The sequence below is a fragment of the Panicum virgatum genome, chromosome 3K (genome assembly GCF_016808335.1).
Source record: "Panicum virgatum strain AP13 chromosome 3K, P.virgatum_v5, whole genome shotgun sequence".
NCBI lineage: Eukaryota > Viridiplantae > Streptophyta > Magnoliopsida > Poales > Poaceae > Panicum > Panicum virgatum.
The window spans coordinates 41,555,421-41,580,596 of record NC_053138.1 but is presented as its reverse complement, the minus strand read 5'-3'; the positions used below and the strand labels follow the sequence as shown (position 1 = coordinate 41,580,596).

Genomic DNA, 25,176 nt, shown 5'->3' with positions numbered 1-25,176 from the left:
CTAGCCACCTTGAGCTGGGGCTGGGCGCCGACATTCGACTCGGCACGTCTCTGTGACTCAGCCAGCACCTCAGGGAGCTGGGTTCCACCACTTGGACTGTCTCAACGACTCAGCCAGCCACCTTGCTCGGGGGCTGGGCGCCGACATTTGACTCAGCACGTCTCCGTGACTCAGCTAGCACCTCAGGGAGCTGGGTGCCACCACTCGGCGTGTTTCAGTGACTCCGCCAGCCACCTTGCTCGGGGGATGGGCGCCGACATTCGACTCGGCACGTCTCCGTGACCCAGCCAGCACCTCAGGGAGCTGGGTGCCGACTGCAAGCACAAGGAGTTCCAGGATTTCAGTGTTGCCTTCTGAAGCAGAATTGTGACCAGAATGACAACTCGGGATGGAGGGTTCGCAATTCATATTGACCCTCGAAAGAGTTCTACGAAATCTCCGGAGGCTCAGGGGCTGCACCCAACGGGTGCGCCCAGTGGCGCATCCTGTTCAGGTCGGGTAACATAAAGAACATCATATGAACACTGAAGAGCTTCGCAACAGATGCATCAAGATTCAGCTCAACCCTCCAGCGTTCGGGGGCTTGACGGAGGTAGATCTAGGTACCTCCCTGCCGACAAGAGTCCCCGAGTCCAGGTGCCTACCTTGCTCGAATACTCTACATAAACTACCCGGCGGACAGGCACTCGGCTGGACGACGGAAGGGTCCCTTGCGGATTAGGATGAAGGCTCAAACGAAGATACCCACAAATCTAGGGATCTTAAGTGACTGGCTTCCTTGTAAATAACCCGAGTAGATCTTCTCCCTTACTTGTAACCCACTTCTTCTGGACTATAAAGGGGACGTAGGGGTATTCATAGAAAACACATCGCATCACACCAGCCCATACAACATCATCTTCCACCTCAGAAACCCTAATATAGCAACCAACAGGACGTAGAGTATTACGTCATCTCGATGGCCCGAACTTGTCTAACTCTTGCGTCACCACGTAACCGTTGATCTCTTGTCTCCGGAATCCTCCACCTAAAGCTTGCTACCGGGCATACCCCTGGTGGACTTGCCGAAAACGCAATCCGACAGTAACCCACGTCTCCTAGACTATAAAGGGGACGTGGGAGATCCATAGAAAACACACTGACATTACACCACATCATCTTCCACCTCGAAAACCTTAATACATCAATCAACATGAGGTGTGGTATTACATCATCTTGACGGCCCAAACCTGTCTAACCTCCTTGAGTCACCATGTAACCATCGTCACCATGTAACCATCGATCTCTTGGCTGCGAAATCCTCCACCTAAAACTTACCGTCGAGCATACTCCTGGTAGACTTGCCGAAAACACAATCTGACAGTATTTATATTGAATAATATTATTTTTTTTGAAGATAGTTGAGTCTTGAGGTTGCAGAAATTCAACATCTATATTTCTGCGGTTATTGGAGCTTGACTTTTGTTTTTGTTATTGAATAGTTTTAATGCGTGTGATAGTTGCTTATTTAATTTTTTTGAAACATAGGTCCTTCTCATGCATACATATTATTTTCTACAAATATAAAATTATTTAAATACAAATATGTTGCGTGTCCCACGCGCACTCTACTAATAAAATAAAAAAAATAAATTTTTTTATTAGGTTTAGCCTTCAAATTTAAAAAGAAAAAGCCCACCGAGAGGAAACAGCTGTACAACGAAACGAGATTTGGGGGAAGTCAGGGTCCATCCAGGTTCACACGGAGCCAGTCCTCAGTCCGAGAAAGAAAAAATTCCGACGAGAGAAGGGGAAAAAGGCAAGAATCAAAGAGACAGCAGTCCAAAGGTCACACCTTCTTCCAGTCTTCCCTTCACCCTCATTCGGCATCCCCCCAAATCTTCCCCGGCTCCGCCAGATCGCCGGCGACCTCCTCGCCAGCCGCCTCGGATAACCGCCCGCTGGCGCTAGCTAGCCCCCGCCTGCTCCTCCTAGGGAAGCCCAGGGATCAGCACCGTGCCGCAGAAATCTGTTGCCGCGACGGTGGGACGAAGCGGTAGCAGAGGGGATGACTAGCCTGTCGATCACGGTGATGACGCTGAACCTGCACGAAGGCGAGCAGCCGAGCGAGAGCTCAAACAGCTGGGAGAAGCGTCGGGACATCTGCGTCAGCGTCATCACCAGCTACTCCCCCACCATCCTCTGCACCCAGCAAGGTGAGCGGTGGTGATACACGTGATTCGGCTAGCAAAGCTTGGGAGCCTGGGCTATCGCATCTCTTGTGTTAAATTGACTTGGTTCAGATGCACAACTAGATGGCGATTTGATGCAACTAGACGTACAACTAGCTTGGGAGTCCTGCAGACTGGATGAAACTGAACTCGATGACGGTCTGAGCTATGTTTTTATTTCCTTTCCTTTTCCCCTTTTAGCAAAGAGGTACGCTGCTTGGATTGGTTAATGCTAGAATTTGTTTGAGGTTCATTCGATTTAGTAAGTTTTGGAGTAAATTCGGGATACGAATCTGATACATCATTTGGTCCTATTTTGTGGGATTCTACTATTTTAGTGCTTGAATTTGGGCTCCCCTTTTTTGTTTTAGTTGGTTTTTATTTTTTTCATTCTAGGCTGAAAATAGCTTGTTTGGCATGCAGGCTTGAGATGGCAACTGGACTACCTACAACAGTGCTTACCCGGTAAATTTTGTCCACTTCACAGTGTTTTCTCACTTTCTGCTCTTCTTGCCTGTTAACATGGCTCCTGTTTGCTAATAGTGATGCACTTTATGCATAATATAGCTTTGATTGTCGTAGTACTTGTGCTAGCTTGGTTTTCAGAAAGAGTATCTAAACTTAAATCCAACTAGAAAATGTAGGCTCAATGCCACCCTCACCCCCCACCACACACACACACAACCCCCCCCCCCCCCCCCCCCCCCCCCCCCCCCCCCCCCCCGCGGATTGATTTGTAGAAAGAAAGATCTTAGTCCTCCTAAATATCAACTTCTTTAGCTCTATTTTGAAATTGTGGAAATGTAATCTATAGTTAATTCATCAAGCAATGAGGCTGCAGCAATGAGGCATGCAACTATCTGCTTGTACGTGGTTTGAGTTGTGGGTAGCTAGGCTAGGAGGTGCTGGTACTGCTGTGCTGCCGAGTGGCAAGGGCGTCGAGTTGTGGGAGCATGTTGTGTGGCACTGTCGTATTGGTGGTATGGTGCTTTGCAATGTATTTGAGTAGTGCCAAGCATGTTGTATGTCCAGTCTGGATTTTCATCTTCTTTTTAATATTATTGGCAGCTCTCTTACCCTTTTTTTTTATAAAAAAATTGCTAGTTAAATGTCACTTGGCCTGCTGTACATTGCTTAATAAATCAAGGTAGTAGGCATGCAGGTTCTCAACAACAAAACCAAATTTGTAGTTCAGGAAAATTACGGTCACACAATGTTTCAGAGGCCTTATGGTGTCTCTTTTCCGTTATAGAGGAACCTGAAAACTTATTGTGAATCGTATTGAGCTTTCATAGAACAAGGGCCAAGTACAGATAGTCTTCCACTGGTTAAAGCAGTTACACAAACAAGTACTTGTCTAACATGACTCAGTTCTTGATGTTTGGCTATTGACTGAATTACAAAAACAGCAAATCTTTAGCAAGTAGAGAAGCAGACGTGCGTACAGAGCGGTAGTAGAGCAGCCGGTTATTGTGCTCCCAGCCCGGGTTCGAACCTGGAGGTCTACATATTAAAAGTAAGTCCATCGCTGTGCAAACTACTTCAGCTGCTGGCTCAGGGAATGCCGCCAGGGTTGGCAGCCTTCCAGACCTTTTCTAGACTCAATGATTTAGATTCTTGAATCAAAGCAGTGGGGGAGGTCTTTACCCGGGGTTTTTTTGGGGGGCTAGGCTAGATATGAAACCTACGAATATACAGTGAAAAAGAGCTTATAAAAAGGTATTATAATAGTAATAATCGTAAAAAGAAATTTATGTTTCAGGCATGTAGATTGCCCATTGGCATGTGCAAAATCTTTTGGAGTACCCAAGGGTACTTTATGAATAGTTAGTTTGGCACCATCCATGGTATCCAAAGCTGTATTATTACTATACCCTGCCCATAATCTATTGTCGCATGCAAAAGAGTCCTGTGTTTTCTCCAATCTATGAACAAGAAGTCCAGTTTACACCCTCAATGCCTTTTCGACAAAGATATCTGTTCTGAGGTATACGACATTTCACTTTTGTTAGAGATGGCCTTTTATTAGTTGATCAACATGTATCGAGAAGTAAAATGACCAAGCCTTTGCACCCATGTAGGTTATGAACAGTTTGGAATCTCAAGAAAAGGCTCACAGGACACCACTGATGAATACTGCACAATATTCTATGAAAAAGAAAAGGTTTGCCATTTCTGGCTAATCATTTGTGTACCCTGTTTGTTAAGTATCTCATTTCACTTCAAAACATATCCATCTTTCTTTGATTATTGTAATGTTGAAATAAATAATAATGTATACACCTAGATGAACTGAACTTCCACGTATTTTTTGAAGGTGGAGCTTACTGAAGGTGGTACATTTTGGTTATCAGAATCACCATCAGTGCCAGGAAGCATTTCATGGGGAGCAACTGCACCCTGCATTGCGACATGGGCAATATCCTTTGGTCTGATGCTCTTCTTGTGCTGTATTGTTCTATCATTTTCTTAGTATCTTGATTGGAATGAAGCATCTGTTTTACTTAACATGATGTACACACATTTCAACTCAAAAGATTAGAACCACCAGGATTCAGTTTCCAGATCGTAAATACAAATCTTGATGAAGTCAGCCCTCGTGCTCGACGAAGAAGCGCTCTGCTTACATGGCAACATATAGCATCCTTGCCACCCAATTTGCCTGTTATCTATTGTGGAGGCTTCAACACGCAGAAGGAATCTATGACTGGGCGGTTTTTGCTTGGCAGATCCAGGTAATAGATTGGTGTGGGGGATCATAAATTTTGTTGAAGTTAACATGTCATTTTCCATATAACCAAAGCATATATGTTCTGCAATATATTTTTTTCTCTAAAATAACCACAGCATATATGTTCTGCAATATACTTTTTTTTTCTAATATAACCACAGTGTGTGCTTGAACTCAAAACTTTTGGTAAAACTAAAGAATAGGAAGTTATCTACACTTTTATTTTGTAAAACATTTTTTGTTTCTTGCATCAATTCCCAACAGTAGGTATACATGTTACTCCCTCCGTTCCAAATTATAGGTCGTTTAACTTTTTTGACCCCAAGTTTGACCACTCATCTTATTCAAAAATTTGTGCGAAATATCACTTTTTTTGTTGTGACCTGCTTTATCAATTTAAGTTCTTCAAGAATAACTTAAATTTGACTATGTTTGCACAATTTTTTTGAATAAGAGAAATGATCAAACTTGAGATCAAAAAAGTCAAATGACCTATAATTTAGAACGGAGCGAATATTAACAATTGTGCCACTAGCTTGCAATAAAGTTTTGCATTAGATCCACCATTGACTTTTAGCTTCTATTCATAACATGGAAGATTTAGTGTGCCATCTTTTATGGTAGACTTTTTAACACATTTGTTAGACGTGCATGTGCCTTGCGTGTGTGGACCCTGAAGAGATATGGGGAGGCTACACTAGCGCAAACAAAAATTTCTCCCATAAACCAGGAACTAATGCTATTATAGATTACGGGATTACCAATACACGTGCGGGTGCGGAACTTTTGTAGCACGTCGAGGTAGTGCAGATGGATGTCGACAGTGTAGTTGCGTGACCGTCTCATGTCTGGCTCGTCCTTGTGCAACAAACGTAGCACCTCCAAGGTATTGACACGTACGGGGAAGAAGCGCCGTGCTCCGAACTGCTAGGTCCGCGAGGGCAACCGCTGGCGTGGGTGCGAGAGCAGGCGGCAGGCGGAAGGCGTGGAGAGTTAGGGTTTCCAAGCGCCCCTGCATCTGCTTATATAGGCAGCCTAGGCACCCCCTAGTGGGTTTCTCAACCGAGGCCCATTAGTGAACCTAAGCCCATTCTAATTTGGATCAAATCCGCATTAGGCTTCCAGCTCCTTAAGTGTGTCCATAGTTCCGCTAGGTGCTGACTAGGCGGCGACTAGGCGCGCCTAATCGCGAGTCGAAGGGTCAGCGCTTCGCCTATGGGGGTAGGCGGACCCATAGGCGTCGGCAGCTCGTCGGCGGCGCCGATGGGGGTGGATGAGCGTCCGGCAGAGGTCGCCGGTGGGAGAGGAGGAGCTGTGGACGGCGGCGAGCGCTCACACAGGCTTGTGCGGGCAGCGGCGGCAGGCGCAGGTGCAGGCGGCGGCGGGCGCGTGCGGGACAGGGCGAGTCGGAGAGATGCGAGAGAGGCAGAGCATGCGTGAGAGAGGGTATGAGGGTTTAGTTGGGCCTTCAAATGGGCCTTTTTCCCTTTCTCCTTTTTCATGACCACTCGTCTCCTTTTTTCATTTCTTTTAAGTATTTATACATGTATTATTCATCGCCTAGAAAAACGCCTAGCAACGCCTAGGCGCGAATACTAGCGACTAGGCGCTAGGCTAAGGGTCAGCGCCTAGCGGAACCTTGAGTGTGCCATATGGGCTCACATGCGAATAGACATGGTCCGAGTACTCCTCGTCCAATAGTTGATGCGGCCTCTAGCAAGACGTGTCAACTCCTATGCGCACGTAAAGATCATATCATGTGAGCCGCCATAATTTTATATACATGCTATTCCCTTTGCCTCGCGATATTTGGTCTAGCTCCAAGTTGACCTCTCTTTCTCGATGGCATGATTCAGATCTTTGGTTCACACTTAACCCTAGCATGGCCATGCATTTCTTGATCTGATCACTCAAGGGGGCCCAGAGATATTTCTCTCAAGTAGAGATGGGCAAATTCCATCTTTACTGATCATGTCTCAAAGCTGCTTCTTGACAAACCTGAGAACAACTTTTATAACTACCTAGTTACGTAGTAGCATTTGATGGCTCCTAAGTAGGTTCACATCTTGAGTACAAGAGACAATCTTAGGTCTAAGAACATCGCGTACACATTGTGTAATGAGAAATTACTATTTCTCGCGTTGGGTCGGTCCAGCCATATGTCATACATGCGCCCACATTATTAGTTTTGAGATCTCCATGTCCATGACTTGTGAAACATAGTCATAAACTAAGACATGTGCTAGTCTAACATTCATGTGTGTTCTTACATCAACTCCAACTAGGGACAACTTTAGAATAACCAAATAAGTAGGAATCTCACGAACAATTCACATAATTGTTAATCAATACAAGTAGCCTTTATTGGATATTTAAGGAGCACTTTATTAATCATTAATACAATGAAATATAATCATCTCCATGATTGCCCCTGGAGCATGTTTCCAACAGTCTCCCACTTACACTAGAGTCAATCTAGAATGTATCTAATACTCATAGCTCTTGTGTGCGCCTCATGCTTAGGCTGTGGGAGTGGCTTTGTCAACGAATCTGAAACATTCAAATTTGTGTGTATTTTAAATATCTTGATCTCACCCCTTTCGACAAACTTTCGAATAAGATGAAATCACCGCATAACGTGTTGCTCTTATGGTGATAACTTGCGCAATAGCTACATTGTTGTCACAGTAAAGGTCCAGCGGACTGGACCCATTTGGAAACACACCAAGCTCAATAAAGAATTTCCTTATTCAAATACCTTCCTTCGTAGCTTCCGAAGCCGCGATGTACTCGACTTCCGTTGTAGAATCGAACAAGGTCTCCTGCTTGGAACTCTTACAGGTAACACTTCCAGGTAACAACACCACCATTTATTGTGAACACATAACCTGATTAGGATTTTGAATCGTCTTTGTCAGTTTGGAAACTAGCATCGGTGTAACCCGTTACAACGAGCTCCTCACCTCCATAGACTAGGAATATATCCTTAGTTCTTCTCAAGTACTTAAGAATGTTTTTCACAACTGTTCAGTTACTTTCACCTCGATTAGACTGGTACCTGCTCGTAACACTTAGAGCATAAGAAACATCTGGACGAGTACTTATCATTGCGTACATAATATAATAGATCCAATTGCCGAGGTATATGGAACTTTGCTCATGCGCTCTCGCTTATCAGTCGTCGTAGGATACCGAGTCTTGCTAAGATGTATGCCATGTGACATGCAAAAACCCTTTCTTTGCATCCTCCATACTGAACCGTTTCAGCACTTTGTCAATATAAGTATCTTGGCTTAATCCTATAAGTTGTTGAACCGTTTTAGCACTTTGTCAATATAAGTATCTTGGCTTAATCCTATAAGCCTTTTTGATCTATCTCATAGATCTTGATGCCCAAAAGGTATGCTGCTTCTCTGAAATCCTTCATCGAGAAACTATTTTTCAGTGAAGTCTTCACGGACTCAAGCATAGGAATGTCATTTTTGATCAGCAATATGTCATCTACATACAGGCTTGGAAATGCAACAGAGCTCCCACTTTTCTTTTTGTAAACAAAAGCCTCTTCATTTTTAATGAAGCCAAACCCTTTGACCACCTTCATCAGAACGAATGTTCCAACTCTTAGATGCTTGCTTCAATCCATAAATGGATTTTCAAAGATTGCATATTTTTTCAGCATTGGTCGGATCAACAAAATCCTTGGGCTACACGTCCTCGGTTAGATTTCCATTCAGGAAAGCTATCTTGACCTCCATCTGCCATATCTCATAGTCGAAATATGTAGCAATAGCTAGAATAATCCGAATAGATTTAAGCTCGCTATGTGCAAGAACGTCTCGTCGTAGTAACTCCTTGAACTTGTCGAAAACCTTTTGCAACAAGTCGAGCTTTATAGATATGAACATTTTCATCTGTATTCTTCTTATAGATCTGTTTGCACCCTATGATTTTAACACCATTGGGCGGGTCAATCAAGTTCCAAACTTGATTTTTCTCCCATGGACATTATTTCGGATTTCATGACATCTTGCCATTTCACGGAGTTAGGGTCTACCATCGCTTCAGGATATTTCGCAGGCTCATCATTATCCAATAATTCTCGCGCTTGGCGGAGCCTTGCCGACCTTTGTGGTTGCGGTGGTGCTTCTCTTGCCATAGGCATCTCAATTTTTTCTGCTACACTAGCATTACTTGTAGAGTCAGGACCTGTTAGCTCATCTCGAACTTCTTTGAGTTTTACTATTCTTCCACTTATATAATTTGAAGATATATATGTCGTTAGGCTCGTGAGATAATACATACTCAACTGTTTTGATGACATATGGCAATATGAAAAATCAATGCTTGATACTTTCATACTATATGTTTCAGTGGCTTTGGTAATTGAGTGGGTGAGTCACTACTTACTGTTATAGGTATTCTTGCTCAATTGGGTAAATACAACATTGTATTAAATACAACATCGTTGGGCCCACCTGTCGAAGAACTCAACATAGGGGGGGACAGGCAATACGGGGGGACAGGCAATACAATACACAGTGGATGTAGGGTATTACGCTCCGGCGGCCCGAACCACTCTAAACCTTCTGCGTTCATTGTGTTCTTGCATCTAGATCGGACTAATCCTAGCTACCCCCGAGTTCATTCTCCTTCAGGGCTTAGGCGTGTGCATTCTGCCACCTGGCTGGGTTTACCACCCGACAATATTGTAAGCATTTGAAACTTTAGATTTCAAGTTTGAATATCAGGACTTATATAATTTGAAAAGTCTTGCATGGAGTACTTTGGCTTTTTTTTTGGAAATTTATATGTCATCAGGCTTGTGAGATAATACTCAACTGTTTTGATGACATATGGCAGTAGGAAAAATCAATGGTTGATACTTTCATACTATATGTTTCAGTGGCATTGGTAATTGAGTGGGGAGTCACTACTTACTGTTATAGGTATTCTTGCTCAATTTGGGCTTCAAAAAGTATTCGTTGAATTACATGGGATACGTATATAAGTGGACCCGAAAAACCTATTGACAAGGTCTCCAAAATACCTCTTTGACCATTAGTTTTCCTTAGTATTTTCATTAGAAGTTACTGAGGTCTAACCGTTCAAAAGGCATTATCATCATAAACTTACATCCAATTGCTTACATCCTTTTTGTGTGACCAATTTGACTACTTCAATATATCTGTTTGGTCAAGGTTTTATCAATCTTGACTGCCCTCATTTTATAAAAGACATCTATTTGGGAACGGAGTACTAATCTTTCTACAGAGTGTTAGATATGTGTCGAATATGTGTATGCTTTGGTTACGACTGGACTTGAATTGTAATTTGATAGGTTAGGGATAGAGTTTGGGACGTACTTTATATCCCTAGGGCCCATAAATATGAGGGCACTACCGTGTAACCGTGAGACGACTTGGCGGCTGGCGTGGGCGGCGGCGAGGCTGCGGTGGTGCCCGGATGCCGGTGTAGCTGCTATTTATGGGGAGGAGCTCCCGTAGTCATGCCCCGAGGATGTAGGCACATTGCCGACGTAAAAAAAATTGTGCCTTTGTGTCGTTCTTGTTTTGTGATCTTGTGATTTGGTTTTGCGTTCTTGGGTTATAGCTTCCGTGCTATTACTCTAACAAGTGGTATCAAAGCCAAATTCAGGGAGAAGATCCACGAGGAGGCGCGATGGGTATGTTCCACAACGCGCGAGGTCACACAAGCTGTCTAGGGAGGGATAGGGTGTAAGGTGGAGCATGGCTGCAATCGAGGACTCGATCGGTGGGGTTGGACACTTCAGGTGGGTGGCTCAAACCGTCCAATGAGCTGCAATCAACAGGGATGCGTCCAGACGTGGAGATCGGGTTGATAGCGGCTGATGGCTGTTGTTCGATAGGGGCCGATCGGAGGCCAGGTTCGACAGTTTGGCCAGAAGACGTTGTGGATGAATGTGGCGGCTTCGACTCGCGATCAGATTGATGGTTGGTTGGTTATGATCGGGGTGGTCGTTGCAGACTCAAGGTGGAGCAGCAACAATGGTGGCGAAAGTCATGGTAGATTGAGTGTTGATGGAGATAGCTTGTTTCAGGTTACGTGATCGCGAGATTGCGGGCGGCGGCTATGAGCAGGAATGTCTGGAGATGTTTGACATGTCGTCGCATATGATTAGACCAACGGAAAGCATGTGTGGTGCAGCAGACGTGCGAGATGAAGAGATGACAGTCAATGTGGGGCAATGATCAGGCATGGAGAAAATTGCAAATTGCACGTGGGCATGGTGGTATCGACCAAAGTGGGTGCATTGGAGACAAGGCAGTATGTACTAATCGGGATGCATGCAAACTGATTATTTTTCCAGATCGAAATAGGCCTACTAGGACTCTACTTCTTGCGGCAATTGGATACCCGAAGGGGCGCGCAGTGCATGGCTAATTTGGTGGACGTGTGTCACGAAAAAAAGGTATTCCTACGGAACAAGGAAAGAGAAGCTGGAGGGAGTCCGATATGGACTTGGTGCTGTCGAGATTTTTTCTCCAGAAAACTAACAAAGTCCATGGAAGATTGCAATTAGAGGCAATCATGCTGTTCGTGAACTGGTGCTTCCGTAGTTGACGGCGAAGGGCGTGCGACGCTTGGATGGGTCAGCAACGTCGTGTGCAACGGCGTGGAGGTTGACAGTTTCTTGAGTGGCATGGCTGTGCACCGGCGGTGTACGGTGGCGGCACACAGGTAGCGGCACGCGCAGTTGGCGTGTGTATTGGATGATGTGTGCACGCAGCAAGGTGTGCTCGGCGAGGGCGCAAGGATGTGCAGGAGGCACGTGGCTTCAACACGTGAAGGCAGCGGGCACGCAGGATGCGTGTAGTTCACGTGTGTGAAGGTTTTTTCGACGATTTGTGGCAATAGGTAGATGGCGTCGATGGCTTCCAAATTTGAGGTTTGATGGCACTGGAAACTTCAGGCTATGGCAGACGAGAGTGAAGGACCTTTTGTCTCAGCACGGTATCTTGAGGGCCCTCAATGAGAAGAAGCCGACAAAAGTGGATGATGTGTCTCTCAGATCAAATCATGTACCGTGTCTTGGAGAAAACATCGCCGAAGCAAATATGGGACAAGTTGGAACTTGGAAGAGCAGTTTATGTCCATGACATTGACCCGAAAGTTGTATCTAAAAATTAGAAATTGTATGGGCCAAAGATGAAGAAGGGGTTGGATCTTGTAGAGCATATTAATATCTTCAATCAATTTATTGCTGATTTTGGGAAGGTCGATATGAATATTGATGATGAAGATAAGGCTATTATTTTTCTTTGTTCGTTGCCGGGTCTTATGAGCACTTGGTTACTACATTGACATATGGCAAGGAGGATGTTAAGGTGGATGAAATTATTACTGCTTTACTTGGTCATGAGCAAAGGAGGAAGAACAATTTATCTAAAGATTCTTTTAGACGTGTTTTTGTAGTCAGGGGTGATTACAATGATGAAGATAAGAAGGATAACAGGAAGAAGAAGGGGCCGCAGTGCTATAAGTGCAAGGGATGGGGACAAAAAAAGGCTAAGTGTCCAGAACTGAAGAAGACAAGTGTGATAATTGCCAAAAAAGCAGGATGACTCGGATTGTGATGGTGATGTTCTCACAATATAGTGTGAAAAGTCTTGTGAAGCTCAGTTGTTGGATTCAGCTAGCTCGTTTCATGCAACACCAAAGGAGTGGTTCTCGTCATACATTGAGAAGGATGGAGGTCTTGCTCACTTGATTCGGAATATCGTATCATAAGAGAGGGCGATATCAAATTCAAAATGTGTGATGGACATGAGATGCTACTTAAGGGTGTGAAGCATATGCCAGGGCAACAGAGGAATCTGATTTCGCTTGAGTTATTGCATGATGAAGGATGGCTCTATTAGGCAGCGCCTGATAAGAAAACCTTGAGAGTTACGCGGGAAGGCAAGACAGTCATGGTGAGAAGTCAAGTATACACCAATACAAGCTGATGGGAAGCGTTGTTGAAGGTTGTCAATGCAACGATGGCGGTGTTCTGTCCGAAGGTTAGCGAGGCCGCTTGATCAGCCTCGTTGGGCTGTTCTAAGTGAGCAGCAAAGGGAGACGACTCAAGTTCCCATTGCCGAACCTCGTTAAAAAAACATCATGCCTCTGTGTCGTTCTCGTTTTGTGTGGTCTTCTGATTTGGTTTTGCATTTTTGGGTTATCGCTTCCACGCTATTACTCTAACATAGAGGTTCCTCTGATTATCATTTACTAATATTATATTTTCTTTAGTATATGGATATCTGTGTTTCAGTAAAGTAACTCGGCAGTTTCCTTCAATATGTTTCTTGATACAACTATATGCTGTGTTGATACAGAGAACATGGTGTTGTGGGTGATATGAGAGATGCTTGGCCTAATGCGCGGGTGCGAAAAAACGTTTCACTAATACATACATATCATGGATTTAAAGGTGCCCTCCTGATACTTCATTTAGCTCATTTTTTGTAGTTTCCATTGCACTAAAAAATACTGTGGATGTTATATTTACACAATTAGATGGCGGAAAGAATGTTACTATAAATAAGTATTACTCTGCTAACACATTTCAAATTCTCAGAATAACCTTTTGATTTGGAAATTTTACATGTAGTATCCCAAAATAAAACAAGGAATTGGAAGGAGAATGACTACTATGTTACTTGATGGTGTATGCAGTTTCATATGGAGATAAATCAAATTTATTTACGCAGCCTTTATCTAATCAGCTTTCTAAAAAAAGTATATTATTTCACTATTCTGCATTGATTTTTTTCTGTGTAATGATGATTTTATGTACTAATTATGCACCGTGGATGTATTGAGATTTGTTCATTATACAGTTATCTTTTTAATTATACTGCTAGTTTTCCTCCTTTTCTTTTCTATACGCTCATCATAGTATGTATTTAGCATTCTTATGAAACAAATGTTTTGTTGCAGGGGAGAAACACGGTGCGGTAGAATTTCTCAAATTAATATTTAGAGCGCTTTGCCTGTGCTGGGATCGACAGACACAGGACTTGCATATTGACTGGATCCTATTTAGAGGGCGTCCACTCGTTCCTGCACTTTGTGAAGTCATAAATGGTAATATAGACAGTGTTTATCCATCCTCACACTTTCCCATCTTTTCTGAGTTCTTGCTCCCACGCTCCGTCCGGTTAGCCGAGACACAGTCATAGTCCTCACTTGTTCTTGTCATGAGATTTTTTTTGTTTTTATTTCCCATCCATATGTCGATTATGTCCCACTGTTTCTTTCCGTGGTATCACTTTGATCTGGCAACGACATCCCCCTTGAACACATCTCCAGGTTTCTTTTGTTATCCCATTACAAAGAACAAGACAATCAGCATATGCAGCCCTTGTCATGAGGCTTGTTTCAAGGGCAACGGGCTATTCTGTTACCTCTGCTTGCTATTCTTTTTTATTCAAATATACTTTTAAGCCATTCGTGAGATTTTCATGTATATATAACTGTATCTATACATGTTCTTTATGACAATTGTGATTTGTGAGATCTTGAAGTAAATTAGCTGATGTGATGAAAACTTCAAGATTGGTCATTTTGCAGTATAGTATATTTGTGTTCCACCAATATTGCCAAAGTTATGACCTGGATAAATAATTTCACCTTTTCAAGTTGCTGTGTACTAAATGTAATATTCAAAGTTGACAGTCATTTCACTGCTATGGGAAACTTTCTTCAGCTTTTCAAAAGCCAGCTGATCCAGGAGCCAACAAAAGCCAGTTTTTGGATGCAAAAGCTCAAACAAACATGCCCTTATAGAATCGTCCCAACCTGAGCAAGAACATGATTAAATTGCAAAGCGCATATATAGTGCCACATTTGCAGAGACGACGACCACTGTCTTCCTCCCATGCGAAAAAGTAAAAGAGAAAGGACCAACGGAGGCGAAGCTGCAGGCAGCACTGCAACATCAACGGGGAACTTTGGATCGCTCCCAGTGTTAGTGTTGATAGAGCCCTTTTGCTTGCACGCTTGCAGGTGCAAAAAGGGCCAAGTGTGGTGGTCGCGGTCGTGCTCCTTTATATAGCGACAATTTAGTGGCGCTCCTGAGAATTAAGGTCATTGCTGCACTAAATGCTAGTCCTATTGGAGGCCACTCTGGTATTCGGTAAACTTACTACAAATAAAAGCAATAGGGATTGCTTGCGATTGATTGATTGATTAGGCTAAACATAGATTATATATATATACATATATATATACATATATATATATACACATATATATACAGATATATATATATACATATATATATATATATATATACATATATATATATATAGACGCTTGTTTGTGGCCGGCTATAGAATAACTAATTCTATAGCCAGGTTCTTTTCGCCAGGCTCGACAGCTCGACCCGGCTCTTCGGTCGTGCGGCTCCACTCGACTCATCGAGCATCCTCCGGTGCAATAATTCATTACGCCAACAAATTATTGATCCCTAAAATTGCTCTCGTTTTCAATGCCTCAAGCGAAAACACCACCAAATCTCATGATTCAATTGCCGAGCGGTAAATCTCCTGATTCTCTCGCCGAGCAGGAAGAGATGCACAAATTCACCGGCGGTGATGCCGTTCTGGAATCGCAGGAGGAGATTCTCTTGCCGCAGCTTCCGCATACGCTCGTCAAAATCACCGATCCTCTGCTTCATCCCCCAGCCCCAACTCGCTACAGGAAGGCCACTTCTCCCCTGCCGGAGAAGTCCCAACTCTCCGGCGACGACCCTGGCCTGCTCCGCCCTTAGCCCCATAGTTGAATCGGTACCCAGCAGTCCACCTGTGCTCCCTCTGCTGAGATTGACCCCAGCGTGCGTGAAGCCCCTTGCGATTGGGTGAATCGCCAATCCCCATCCAGGCCATCGAAGAGATCAAGGTAAGCATAATGTGTACAAGCTTAATTAAATCAGGGAACGATTCTTCATAAAATTGACCGCACGGAAGTCTCCACAGTTTTGTTTGATTCTTGAAGCTAGATACCCGTAGGTTGCATATGGTCCCCGGTTGCATATATTTTTTTGCAGGCAATTATTTTGATTGATCTTATAGTAAAACACCAAGCTGCTTAGGGCATACTTCTTGTAACTTTTATTATGGATTCACTGACCTTGCACAGTGATAACTGATAAAATGACCTTATAATTAGGAGCTTGGTTGTAGTATGAAATTTACGTCAATCATCATCTGTGTTATATAATTTTGCCGATTAATTATGTGGTGCATTCATGGCCCCTGGTTTCATTTTCTTCAATTCTACCAGTGTTCGTAATACAAAATATAATACACTACTTTTCAAATAGGCTATGAGGAAAATTCAGGGGAGATTAAAAGCATTCTCAGTCCAGACCACACAAGGTGAATGGAACTTCGATGTCAGTACAATCACCGGGGCAGCTGCGCAACCATCTGCTGGTGTTGATGCACGGACACAACCATCATCAGCAGCCCCTCAACCGCCTGATGCCCGCAATGCTAACGTGGTTAAGATCAGTTGCAAACCACCAGCCAAGATTGTTCAACGATCTCTTGCCGAATCAAGCAGTGCCAGGGATCTTCCTCAGTGTGATGATGATGATGACTTCATGGAACCTCTGCCGAGGCGACCTGTCACCAAGAAACAGTGCGTCAATGCGAGTGTAGCGGACAATGCAACTGGCAAGGTACAATAGTAATTTAGTTGATCTTTTAGGTCCATGGAAATAACCATATAATTTATCACATTATGAATTTTGGGTTACTGTAATCATGTTAATTAGTTATGAATAACTTTATTTCTCATACAGCATACGTAGAAAAAATACACCCACCATTCAGTTGTTACTGTAACATTGACTGATCAATTTTGTGGTAAGTTAACCATATAATTTACTATTCCAATGAATTACACAAATACCAGGGTTATAGGGATGTTGTTAGTTAATCTGAATTTTCTGTGACCTTAATTTGCAATGTACCTAAACATTGTGGTAACGTGTCATCTACCCTGTACCCAGGTTCTTTCACAACTCACTCCACTTTTATATCTGCACCTTTTCAGCATGCGAAGAACCCTGTCAAGTATGCTCATGCTCCTACTGTTCGATGCGCCCCATCGGCATTCAACTGGTTTGTCGACCACCTAACGTTCAACCAGCGTATGCGAATCAAAGAAATGGGTTTTGGCGGGCTCCTTCATGGTTCGGCAGATAGGTTAGAGAGCAGAGAACTATTAAAGTTCTTGTTGGACAGGCTAGACCCCAGCACTATGGTGATCAATATTTCCAAAGACAAGGGAATCCATGTCACCCCGTACGCCGTCATGCAAGTGCTTGGTTTACCAGACAGTGGTGAACATCTACATTTCCATTCACACAACCAAGCATCTAGGGAGTTCTCTGCTTTCAAGGTTTGGGTTGGTCTAGAAGAATCCCAAGACATGCATGCTAGCCATCTCCAAAATATTTTGGAGGATGATTCTAATATGGGATCTGCCATGATTGATGATGACATGGCAATAAGATTTTTCTTCATCATTGCTTGTAACAAACTGCTTTTCCCAAGCACAGACAACAACATCAGGTGCAAGGATGTTTACTTGACTAGGGACCTGACTTGCTTACCAGGGTTGAACTGGTGCAAAGCAGTTGTGGATGACCTTCAAGATGTTGCATTCACTTGGCGGGCTGACAGAACAAAGAAATCGCTCTCAGGATGTGCAATATTTCTCATTGTGAGTATACTATTTTTGCCACCCATATGATTGATTGACTAGTTTAAATTTATTTACTGAAATTTTCCATTGACCACATTTTTACCCATGCCTTCGATTTTTATGTAGATACTGTATCTTGACAACCTCCAATGCAAATATCAGATTGCACACACTGAAACTCCTCGCGCAAAGTACTTTGATCAAAATGTTATTAAGAAGATAATTACTGCTGACAGGATGAAAGACCGACAAGGGAAGGCTACATTTGGGCTATTACCGGTGAGGTCTTTTAGTGAGTATTCTTGTGTTATTTACATTTACACTCTGTAATTTCCAATATGTATTAACAATTTTATTTGTTGTGTGCAGCTTAGGAACAGCATCAATACTTGCTACCATAGGACTCAGCACTCATCTTCAGAAGTCCCAGTAAACATTGACCCATTGGCCGCAACACATTTCTCCAGTATGCAAGCAGAAGTGCATAGTTTAGTTGCTCAGATTGGTACCAGTTCAAGGAAGATGCAGGCAATGCTGGTCTTGGCAAATTTTGAAGCTAAATCTAAGAAAGCATCAAGTTATATGAACATCGGCCAACAGATACTACGGGATGCACATCAGGCAGCCGTTCACACTCTGCGAACAATTTTGCATGATGAGGTGAATGGCAACATCAATCAACAACATCATGACCAGACCCATGCTTGTGATGAAGGTAGTGACATGTGTTCGAGCTCACAGAGTTCGGATTGATTATTTTTTTCTTGTATTTTACATTCTCTATATTACTTTATGCGTGCAGCTCAAGCCGATGACATTGACATGCATGATAACAATAGTCTGGAAAACAGAGGGTCTGAACATGTATCTGACATGCCAATTAGTCGATCTGAAGTAAGGGGAAGTGAGCTGTCTTCTGGTAAGTCACATGACAACTGGTAGTTGTGAGAACCAAAGATCTAAAAAATCCATATTAAAAAATTCATTACCCCTCATTAACCCCACGAGTTTCAGGTGGTCACACAAACCAGGATTTCAATCAGGCTGCAACTGCAGAATTTCAACAAAACAGGACCAAAGAACAAGTTTTACCACCCGTCGACAGCATGCACAATGCCGCCACTGCTAGTTTCTATTTTCCCGGTGTAAATTACTGAACCTGACTACTTTGTTCACTGCCACATTCTTTGTGTAACCGAACTCCCCATCCTTCTCCAGGGGAATATTGAGGTTGGCAATGAAACTGAAGGTGAATTTTCACCCGTCTGTACTCAGGTCACACACTCACCTGGTGTTTCAAATAAGCATCTCTAATATTTTAGCATTAGCCATGGACATCCTCACACATACATTTGATTCTTCACATGCAGGTTCCCACAGATGTTACTATTGATCGTGTCGTGCCTCTTCGAGCGGCTGAAGGAGATACTGGACCATCCTTGCCCATCGGCAGTATGTTGTCTTCTTATTTCTTATATATATTTAAGATTTCACCTGCTATTTATTTCATATCACCTGCAGGCACTCATGATAATGTCCACGAAGCAACTTCACATGTGGATTCCCTAGTTGGAGTCACTGATGCATATACCACTGTTACCAGCCCCCGACAAGTTGCAACGGCTGAAATGACTAGATCAGAAGCGAATGTCATTGCACAAACTGCCAAACAAGTGCCAGATGAGGTCCTTATCTACCACCTTAGTTTCACACGTACATCATCCACTTTGTTACATTTTCGTCAATGCACTTATGACAACATTTTTTTCCTGAATGTGTGCACAGTCGGCAGGAATCATTAGTAGCATCGATGATGCACTCGGCCCTATTCTTTTCCGGCCTTGCACTCCAGGTGACATCCCCCACTGCCCAGCTATTAATCCTAGGCCACAACGGCTTACAAAAAGACCCGCCATGTATGTGTCACCATTCAAAGGTGATCCACAACGAGCAAAAGTTCCATTGTCCAAGGCACTTGCTGTGAGAAAGAAGTTCAAATGTAGAATGACGTGTTTAAGGTACTGTTTATGATCATACTCTCAAATATTACATGCTTCAAACACGCACTTATGTATCATCCCTTACATACTAGTGATGTTTTCATCCGCACCGACTTGAGGGAATTCAGTGGATCAGACATATTAGCTTCCTTCATTGAGGGGGAAAAGATGTTGTGCACCAGATTCATGTCCTACTTTGTTGCTTGCATGAGTCATGATGAATCAGTCCACATGATTGATGGTGGTGGATACAGGGTCTTCTTATCTCTAGAGCTTGGGGTGAGTGAGACCAATGTCACGTGCACTAGTCAGCATTTCAACAGTTTTTTTTATATTCTCTTATTCCATTCATGGCACAGGCAGGATTATGTCAATATAGAGGAAGGTGAAGGCATATCTCAGTGGGAATCACCTCAAGCCCTCGCCATTTTACAACGTGATATTGAACATGTTGATCCAAACAAAGTGAAACTAGTAAGTGCACATGTCAACCTCATGAATTTGAGCTTCAAGTTTGTTTCCCTTAAAACTTTTTTTTTCATGTCTAGTTCCTTTTGCCGGTTATGGAGGAGGGTCACTACAGCATATACTGTATCAACTTCATACATGACCGCATAGATGTTCTGGATTCTAGCCCAGAAGACCACAAAGTTTACCATCAAGTTCTAGGTGACCGAATCATTCACAGGCTCAATCTCCTATTCCAGTTGGCTACGAATTCCACAATAAAACAGTTTACTAGATTCAAGCGTCCCATCATAGATGTATGTTCACAAACGCGCGCAATTGATTGCGGTTTCTTTGCACTTAAATTCATGGAGCTTTGGAATGGTGAATCTTTCCATTTTCCAATCCTAGCAGTAAGGCTTATCATTCTTCACCAAATTCATCACTTGCTATTCTTTTAATTCCTCCATCTCATCCTGTTCCACAACAAAATCCAGGAAAACATATGGCAGTACAAGTCTCAGCTCCTCTTCTATGGCATCTACCATCCGATCAACAAGATTGAGAAGCTCCCTGCTGGACTCGAAGCATATAGGCCTCGCCTGTGATCCTCATCATTGATCCTTGTTTTCCAACAAAATGTGTACTAGTGAATAAGTTCGATGCCACTTGTTTTTCTACTGCCCACAATAAATTATTTCATGTTGGTTGTATGGACACCAGAGGTTGTACTAAAGTTTTCATGGAACCTGTTTCCCTATTTTTATTCCAGTTCAATTGATTTGTCATATCACTATTTTTGTCAGTTTGGCCACAAATTTCATTTCTACTCATATTACCAGATGTCTTGTCAGTCGTTACTAGCTGGAGAAAAGCTATCCTTTCAGGTTTTAAGGCCTCTTAATTTAATATAGGGATTCTCTGTAACATAAACTTGGTTACGATAATATTGAATAAACAACAAATTAAAGTCTAACAAAACACTCATCTCATCATGGACACAAATCTTTCATGATGCACTCATCTCCTTAGTGCTGTGCATTCTTGGACTAGCTAAGGATCAAATTGCACCAATTTTATACGTACAGATTGCCCTACCTGAACCAATATCATCAAAATTTCTCATGACTTTATGAGACTTCTAATATAGTAAGCCAACAGAGAAGTGGCAACTTACTGTTATGAGACAACCAAAAACTCTCCAAATACATGAAGTTCCAACAGTAATGCTCCCCAAATACAGTAAACTATTACGAGAATTCAGTTTCAGAACTAACATGAGGTATGCAAATTCTAATAAACATAACACACTTAGTTCGAACACAGTAATCTGTTACAATGTTTCAAAACACGAAGCGCTTGAAAATTATGGTAAAACAAAATCATTGATCCCAATTTAATTATTCTATCAATGTATACGCCTTATGCCACATCATCAAAATCGTCTTCCAGTTGCCTTTTGGTCGGTGGTCTCCCCCTCTTCCGTCCCATCTTGCCCCGCAGACTCCCGCTGGCTCCTCTTTTCTTTCCTGCATTTTCCGGGTTAAGATCACAGCTTGTGCTATAATGTCCCAAAAATCCACAGTATCCACATGTCCGTTTCCCCTCTGCCTTATTGGTGCTTGCATCATCATTAACAACTTGCTTCCCACCACGCTTTCTACCCTTTGTAGCTGCCTCCTTTGGTGCAGAATTTGAGATTTGGATTTCATCTAGAATTGGTGGAGCACGCGGTTGGCCTCCAGGTTCATTTGCCACATCCTGTTCACCCTGATTAGCTTGAGGTTCATCTTCAGTTCCAGAAGACCCACCTTGGGAATATGAACACTCCCCCCTATTTGATGGCCCAGTATCTCTTGCAATAGCTTCACCCCACTCAGCTAATGCAGTCATCTGTTCACAAGCTTTCTCAAACCCAAAACTTGTTTTGCGGCATGCCCTCACAGCCGTCATTGCGATTTCTACTAGCTTCTTGGTTTTGTGTTGTTCACTTTCGCATGCCGTTTCTGTTGTCACTATGTCATGTCTGTCCCATGTTACCATACTCCTCGCACCCCTAGTGTATCTCTTCATTATATAATCTGAAGGTATATTGTCAATCTGAAGGTGTGTGAAGGCTTTAATAAGATGGGCGCAGAACAATCCTACAATAAGCAAATCCACAATTGTCAGAAACCACCTTAAACTAACAAATTCTACAGTGAAACTTTTTTAAAACGACCTCTATATTACCTGTATGCTCCCATGTCTTGCACTCGCACGTATATGTCCCAAATCTTACATCAGCCTCCACTCTGAATGAATGTTGAAACCATGCATACTTCCATGACTGATTTGTGTGTGTCACTAGGTAAACATCAACCTCGTTTGGATGAGGATCAATACGGAATGCAGTACTGTATATATAAGTTTCCCTATACTTTTTGTACACAGCTCGTGTATACACCCTGCTCAAATGGGCATCAAAGGGTTGCATTGTCAACCGCAAGTTACCAGCCTGTTTCATATACAACCACATAAAACAATGTGTCTCAGTTACAAATAGATTTGTTATAAATTCCAAAAGAAGTTTGTAAAAATATTGATGGTAATTTAGATACAAAAAATGATTGTCATTTTTTTACCTGAGACCAATGGGTTTCTCCAGCCGCCGCGTGGTTTGTGCGTTGAATGAAGTCTAGCATCCTGCGTGCAAATTTACTCATGCATGTCATATGTCCTGTGAAGCCACTACTCTTGATCATCTTATTAACACTTTCACTTCTTTGTGTAGAGGTCATCCTCCCACAGTACAAGGGTTTGAAGTAAGCAGCAACCCACAGGTGCCTACTATCCCAAAGCCCCTTAATAGTATCATCCTTCTGTAAGCCATACTCATCCACTAGCTCCTTCCATGCTGCCTCAAACTCTGTAGGTGTTAAAGGGTGATTGATTACAGTGAGGAGCTTTATATTCAAACCGTCATGTAGTTTGTACAATTTTCTCAGCTCCCATCTATACTTCTTCAGCATGTGCCAACGACACAACCTGTGTTGTGTTTTCTTGAATACCTTCTGGATCGCGGCCGCCATTGCGCTATCCTGATCTGTAACACAATAAAGGTCACAAAGTTACCAGACATTCATCTTTTTGTGGGTACTCAAGAAAATCATTTTCAACGATTTCTCACCTGTAAGTATACATCTTGGGTCGCGACTTCCAGTCATACAGTTTTGGAATGCCCTAAACAGCCACTCAAAAGTGTTAGCTTGCTCGTCCTGCAACAGTGCTTGCCCAAACACGACGTTCTGCAGTTGATGGTTTGACCCAATAAACATAGCTAAAGGCATGCTATACACGTTGGTTTTGTACGTCGTGTCGAATGTAACGACATCTCCAAAATCTCTATATTCTGCACGCTGGCTGGCATGGCTCCAAAACACATTCTTTATCACATTTTGCTCATCCACCTGCACCTCATAGTAGAAATATTCGTTTTGGCCCTTCATCTCACTAAAGAACTCAAGCAGCTTCGGTATATCATTTTCCCTCTCCTCCCTCGCAGCTGCAGCTTTCCTGAATTCATGAAAGAATTTATCACATCAAGGGCACTTACATGTATTCGACAATGTCATGCTCAACAAAAAATAAAATAAAATTTGTTACCTATTTCTCAAGTCCATCTCAGTGAATGTGAAGTTTTGCCTCCCACCATATAACTCAGACAACACATTTACTGTAGTGTTGTGGGAAGCATCACACCTATGCATCTGATCAACAACCTCCATGACTATTGGGTCTTTGTTCTTCTTCAACCTCAGGTATTGCGTTACACTTGGTGATGGATGCAGTGGATGGTTGTGCTCCAACCTTTTCCTCTCAAAGAACCAATAGTCCTTTTTCTTGTTCCATTTAACCTTCACAAAAGCCTTGCACTCACACCTCATGGACATTCTCTCACGTACCCTCTCCTCACCCGGCTTGTAGTAATCCCAGTGCCCTTGTTTATTACACGATAACTCCAGTACAGTAGTTCTAGTCCTGGTTATGCGAACACCAAATCCTGCCTTGCCCGCGTAGAACTTGTAAAATTCTTCGGCTTCATCTTTGCTGTCAAAACGGAACTCCTCATTTGGCACGATTGTCTCTGGCAACAAGGGATCCTGAGAAAATGAACACAAATTTATAAGCTATTTCCATCCAATCACTAAAAAACAAGCCTGAAACTAGCAACATTCATTCAGATACAAGGTACACAAATTCAGAAGCTATTTCCATCTAATCTCGAAATAAAAACAGCGTGAAACCATGCTAAAACATTTTTTGCCTTCATGCATCGCTGTTTCCTAGTACTACTCACAACAAGCTAGATATGATATATGAGTCACGCTTGTTATCTTCAATATTAGTGCAACCAATCAGATATATCAGAAAATTAGTTCAGGATCAGCACACTTACGTGCGTGTACGTCCTCTCCGCTTCAGGCGTTGCCATGGTTCCCGGGGACACGGCTTGCAGCGGAGTCACCTGAGCCAACCTTGTGGGATTTATAGCAGGCAACGGCCCTGGGCATGGCGACTCATCATGACTACTCGGCGCAGTGCCGTGCGTCTGTGGCGTGGCCGGCAGAGCCGAACAACGGAACTCCATCGATTCTGCCGATTCCCTCGTTGGCAGGCCAGATCGTATCACCATTGCAGGCGGCGTAGCAGAGTCACCTGCCGTGCAGCATGCGCTAATTGCTCCTGAGGCTGTTTGTGTTACGTAATCCATGGAATTGGATTGCGTATGAGGAGCGTGATGCAACAGGGCACAGGGATAGCAAGGAGGAGTCGCCGGCCTGAAAATTCTCATTTGTCGATTAATGTCGTCAATGCCGTAACGGGTGCCGCTCCCGACGATGCTTCCTCTCCCCTTGCGGTAATGATGCCGCGGTAGTTATTGTCGTAATGATTTCCGTGCTCGGCTCGTCGTACCCCCCCCCCCCCCCCCCCCGGCTCGCTCGATTGCCTCCCAATCGTGGGCTCCGCTCGGCTCGGCATCAGCGGGAGGCACCACCTGTGCCGG

The 25,176-nt window shown here is 43.2% G+C and overlaps 4 protein-coding genes and 1 long non-coding RNA gene across 18 annotated transcripts; 4 read left to right on the top strand and 1 right to left on the bottom strand.

The window, feature by feature from the left end:
- Positions 1-1,735: 1,735 nt before the first annotated feature.
- On the top strand, positions 1,736-14,545 carry LOC120699199. 11 transcript variants are annotated; one of them, XM_039983098.1, is made up of 9 exons: positions 1,749-2,195; positions 2,295-2,369; positions 2,634-2,675; positions 3,973-4,197; positions 4,292-4,374; positions 4,528-4,629; positions 4,733-4,945; positions 13,302-13,396; positions 13,906-14,545. In XM_039983098.1, the coding sequence occupies exons 4-9, from the start codon at positions 4,138-4,140 to the stop codon at positions 14,145-14,147; spliced, it is 795 nt and encodes a 264-aa protein (XP_039839032.1). In that variant the 5' UTR covers positions 1,749-2,195; positions 2,295-2,369; positions 2,634-2,675; positions 3,973-4,137; the 3' UTR covers positions 14,148-14,545. The 11 variants fall into 11 exon arrangements, with proteins under 11 accessions (XP_039839033.1, XP_039839026.1, XP_039839023.1 ...); XM_039983096.1 differs by having other exon boundaries at positions 3,620-4,197; XM_039983092.1 differs by lacking the exons at positions 3,973-4,197; positions 13,906-14,545 and adding an exon at positions 13,577-13,820 and having other exon boundaries at positions 1,740-2,195; positions 2,283-2,369; positions 4,731-4,945.
- Positions 14,546-15,579: 1,034 nt separating this feature from the next.
- Positions 15,580-17,224, top strand: LOC120700924. Its single transcript, XM_039985121.1, has 4 exons — positions 15,580-15,867; positions 16,292-16,651; positions 17,029-17,167; positions 17,220-17,224. Exons 2-4 carry the CDS (start codon positions 16,295-16,297, stop codon positions 17,222-17,224), a joined length of 501 nt encoding a protein of 166 aa, XP_039841055.1. The 5' UTR covers positions 15,580-15,867; positions 16,292-16,294.
- LOC120699198 lies at positions 17,199-19,736 on the top strand. Of its 4 annotated transcripts, none has more exons than XR_005685300.1 (9): positions 17,204-17,700; positions 17,809-17,961; positions 18,052-18,397; positions 18,485-18,620; positions 18,697-18,827; positions 18,901-18,957; positions 19,053-19,134; positions 19,204-19,367; positions 19,468-19,736. XR_005685300.1 is itself a non-coding variant. In XM_039983087.1 (9 exons), exons 4-9 carry the CDS (start codon positions 18,611-18,613, stop codon positions 19,711-19,713), a joined length of 696 nt encoding a protein of 231 aa, XP_039839021.1. In that variant the 5' UTR covers positions 17,299-17,700; positions 17,809-17,961; positions 18,052-18,397; positions 18,485-18,610; the 3' UTR covers positions 19,714-19,736. The 4 variants fall into 4 exon arrangements, 3 of the variants coding, with proteins under 3 accessions (XP_039839020.1, XP_039839019.1, XP_039839021.1); XM_039983087.1 differs by having other exon boundaries at positions 17,299-17,700; positions 18,485-18,626; XM_039983086.1 differs by having other exon boundaries at positions 17,199-17,700; positions 17,919-17,961; positions 18,485-18,626; positions 19,053-19,367.
- A 308-nt stretch (positions 19,737-20,044) lies between these two features.
- LOC120701462 lies at positions 20,045-20,857 on the top strand. Its single transcript, XR_005686110.1, has 3 exons — positions 20,045-20,156; positions 20,231-20,542; positions 20,627-20,857. It is a non-coding gene; the product is annotated as an uncharacterized LOC120701462 (long non-coding RNA).
- A 694-nt stretch (positions 20,858-21,551) lies between these two features.
- Positions 21,552-24,692, bottom strand: LOC120700923 (protein FAR1-RELATED SEQUENCE 5-like). Its single transcript, XM_039985120.1, has 6 exons — positions 24,568-24,692; positions 23,775-24,271; positions 23,299-23,684; positions 22,754-23,214; positions 22,362-22,626; positions 21,552-22,273 (listed from the first exon to the last, which is right to left on the bottom strand). The coding sequence occupies exons 1-6, from the start codon at positions 24,601-24,603 to the stop codon at positions 21,552-21,554; spliced, it is 2,367 nt and encodes a 788-aa protein (XP_039841054.1). The 5' UTR covers positions 24,604-24,692.
- Positions 24,693-25,176: the final 484 nt, after the last annotated feature.

What these genes read in the sequence shown, in the direction of transcription:
- LOC120699199 (XM_039983088.1), top strand. Translation starts at nt 2,048, where the DNA reads ATGACTAGCCTGTCGATCACGGTGATGACGCTGAACCTGCACGAAGGC. An exon ending in TATTCTATGAAAAAGAAAAG is followed by an intron (nt 4,375 to 4,527) that starts GTTTGCCATTTC and finishes TATTTTTTGAAG; the next exon opens with GTGGAGCTTACTGAAGGTGG. An exon ending in TACATATCATGGATTTAAAG is followed by an intron (nt 13,397 to 13,905) that starts GTGCCCTCCTGA and finishes GTTTTGTTGCAG; the next exon opens with GGGAGAAACACGGTGCGGTA.
- LOC120700924 (XM_039985121.1), top strand. Translation starts at nt 16,295, where the DNA reads ATGAGGAAAATTCAGGGGAGATTAAAAGCATTCTCAGTCCAGACCACA. An exon ending in CGGACAATGCAACTGGCAAG is followed by an intron (nt 16,652 to 17,028) that starts GTACAATAGTAA and finishes GCACCTTTTCAG; the next exon opens with CATGCGAAGAACCCTGTCAA.
- LOC120699198 (XM_039983086.1), top strand. An exon ending in CTAGTTTCTATTTTCCCGGT is followed by an intron (nt 18,828 to 18,900) that starts GTAAATTACTGA and finishes ATCCTTCTCCAG; the next exon opens with GGGAATATTGAGGTTGGCAA. An exon ending in CCAAACAAGTGCCAGATGAG is followed by an intron (nt 19,368 to 19,467) that starts GTCCTTATCTAC and finishes ATGTGTGCACAG; the next exon opens with TCGGCAGGAATCATTAGTAG.
- LOC120700923 (XM_039985120.1), bottom strand. Translation starts at nt 24,603, where the DNA reads ATGGCAACGCCTGAAGCGGAGAGGACGTACACGCAC. An exon ending in GAGAAACCCATTGGTCTCAG is followed by an intron (nt 22,627 to 22,753) that starts GTAAAAAAATGA and finishes TATATGAAACAG; the next exon opens with GCTGGTAACTTGCGGTTGAC. An exon ending in CAAGACATGGGAGCATACAG is followed by an intron (nt 22,274 to 22,361) that starts GTAATATAGAGG and finishes TGCTTATTGTAG; the next exon opens with GATTGTTCTGCGCCCATCTT.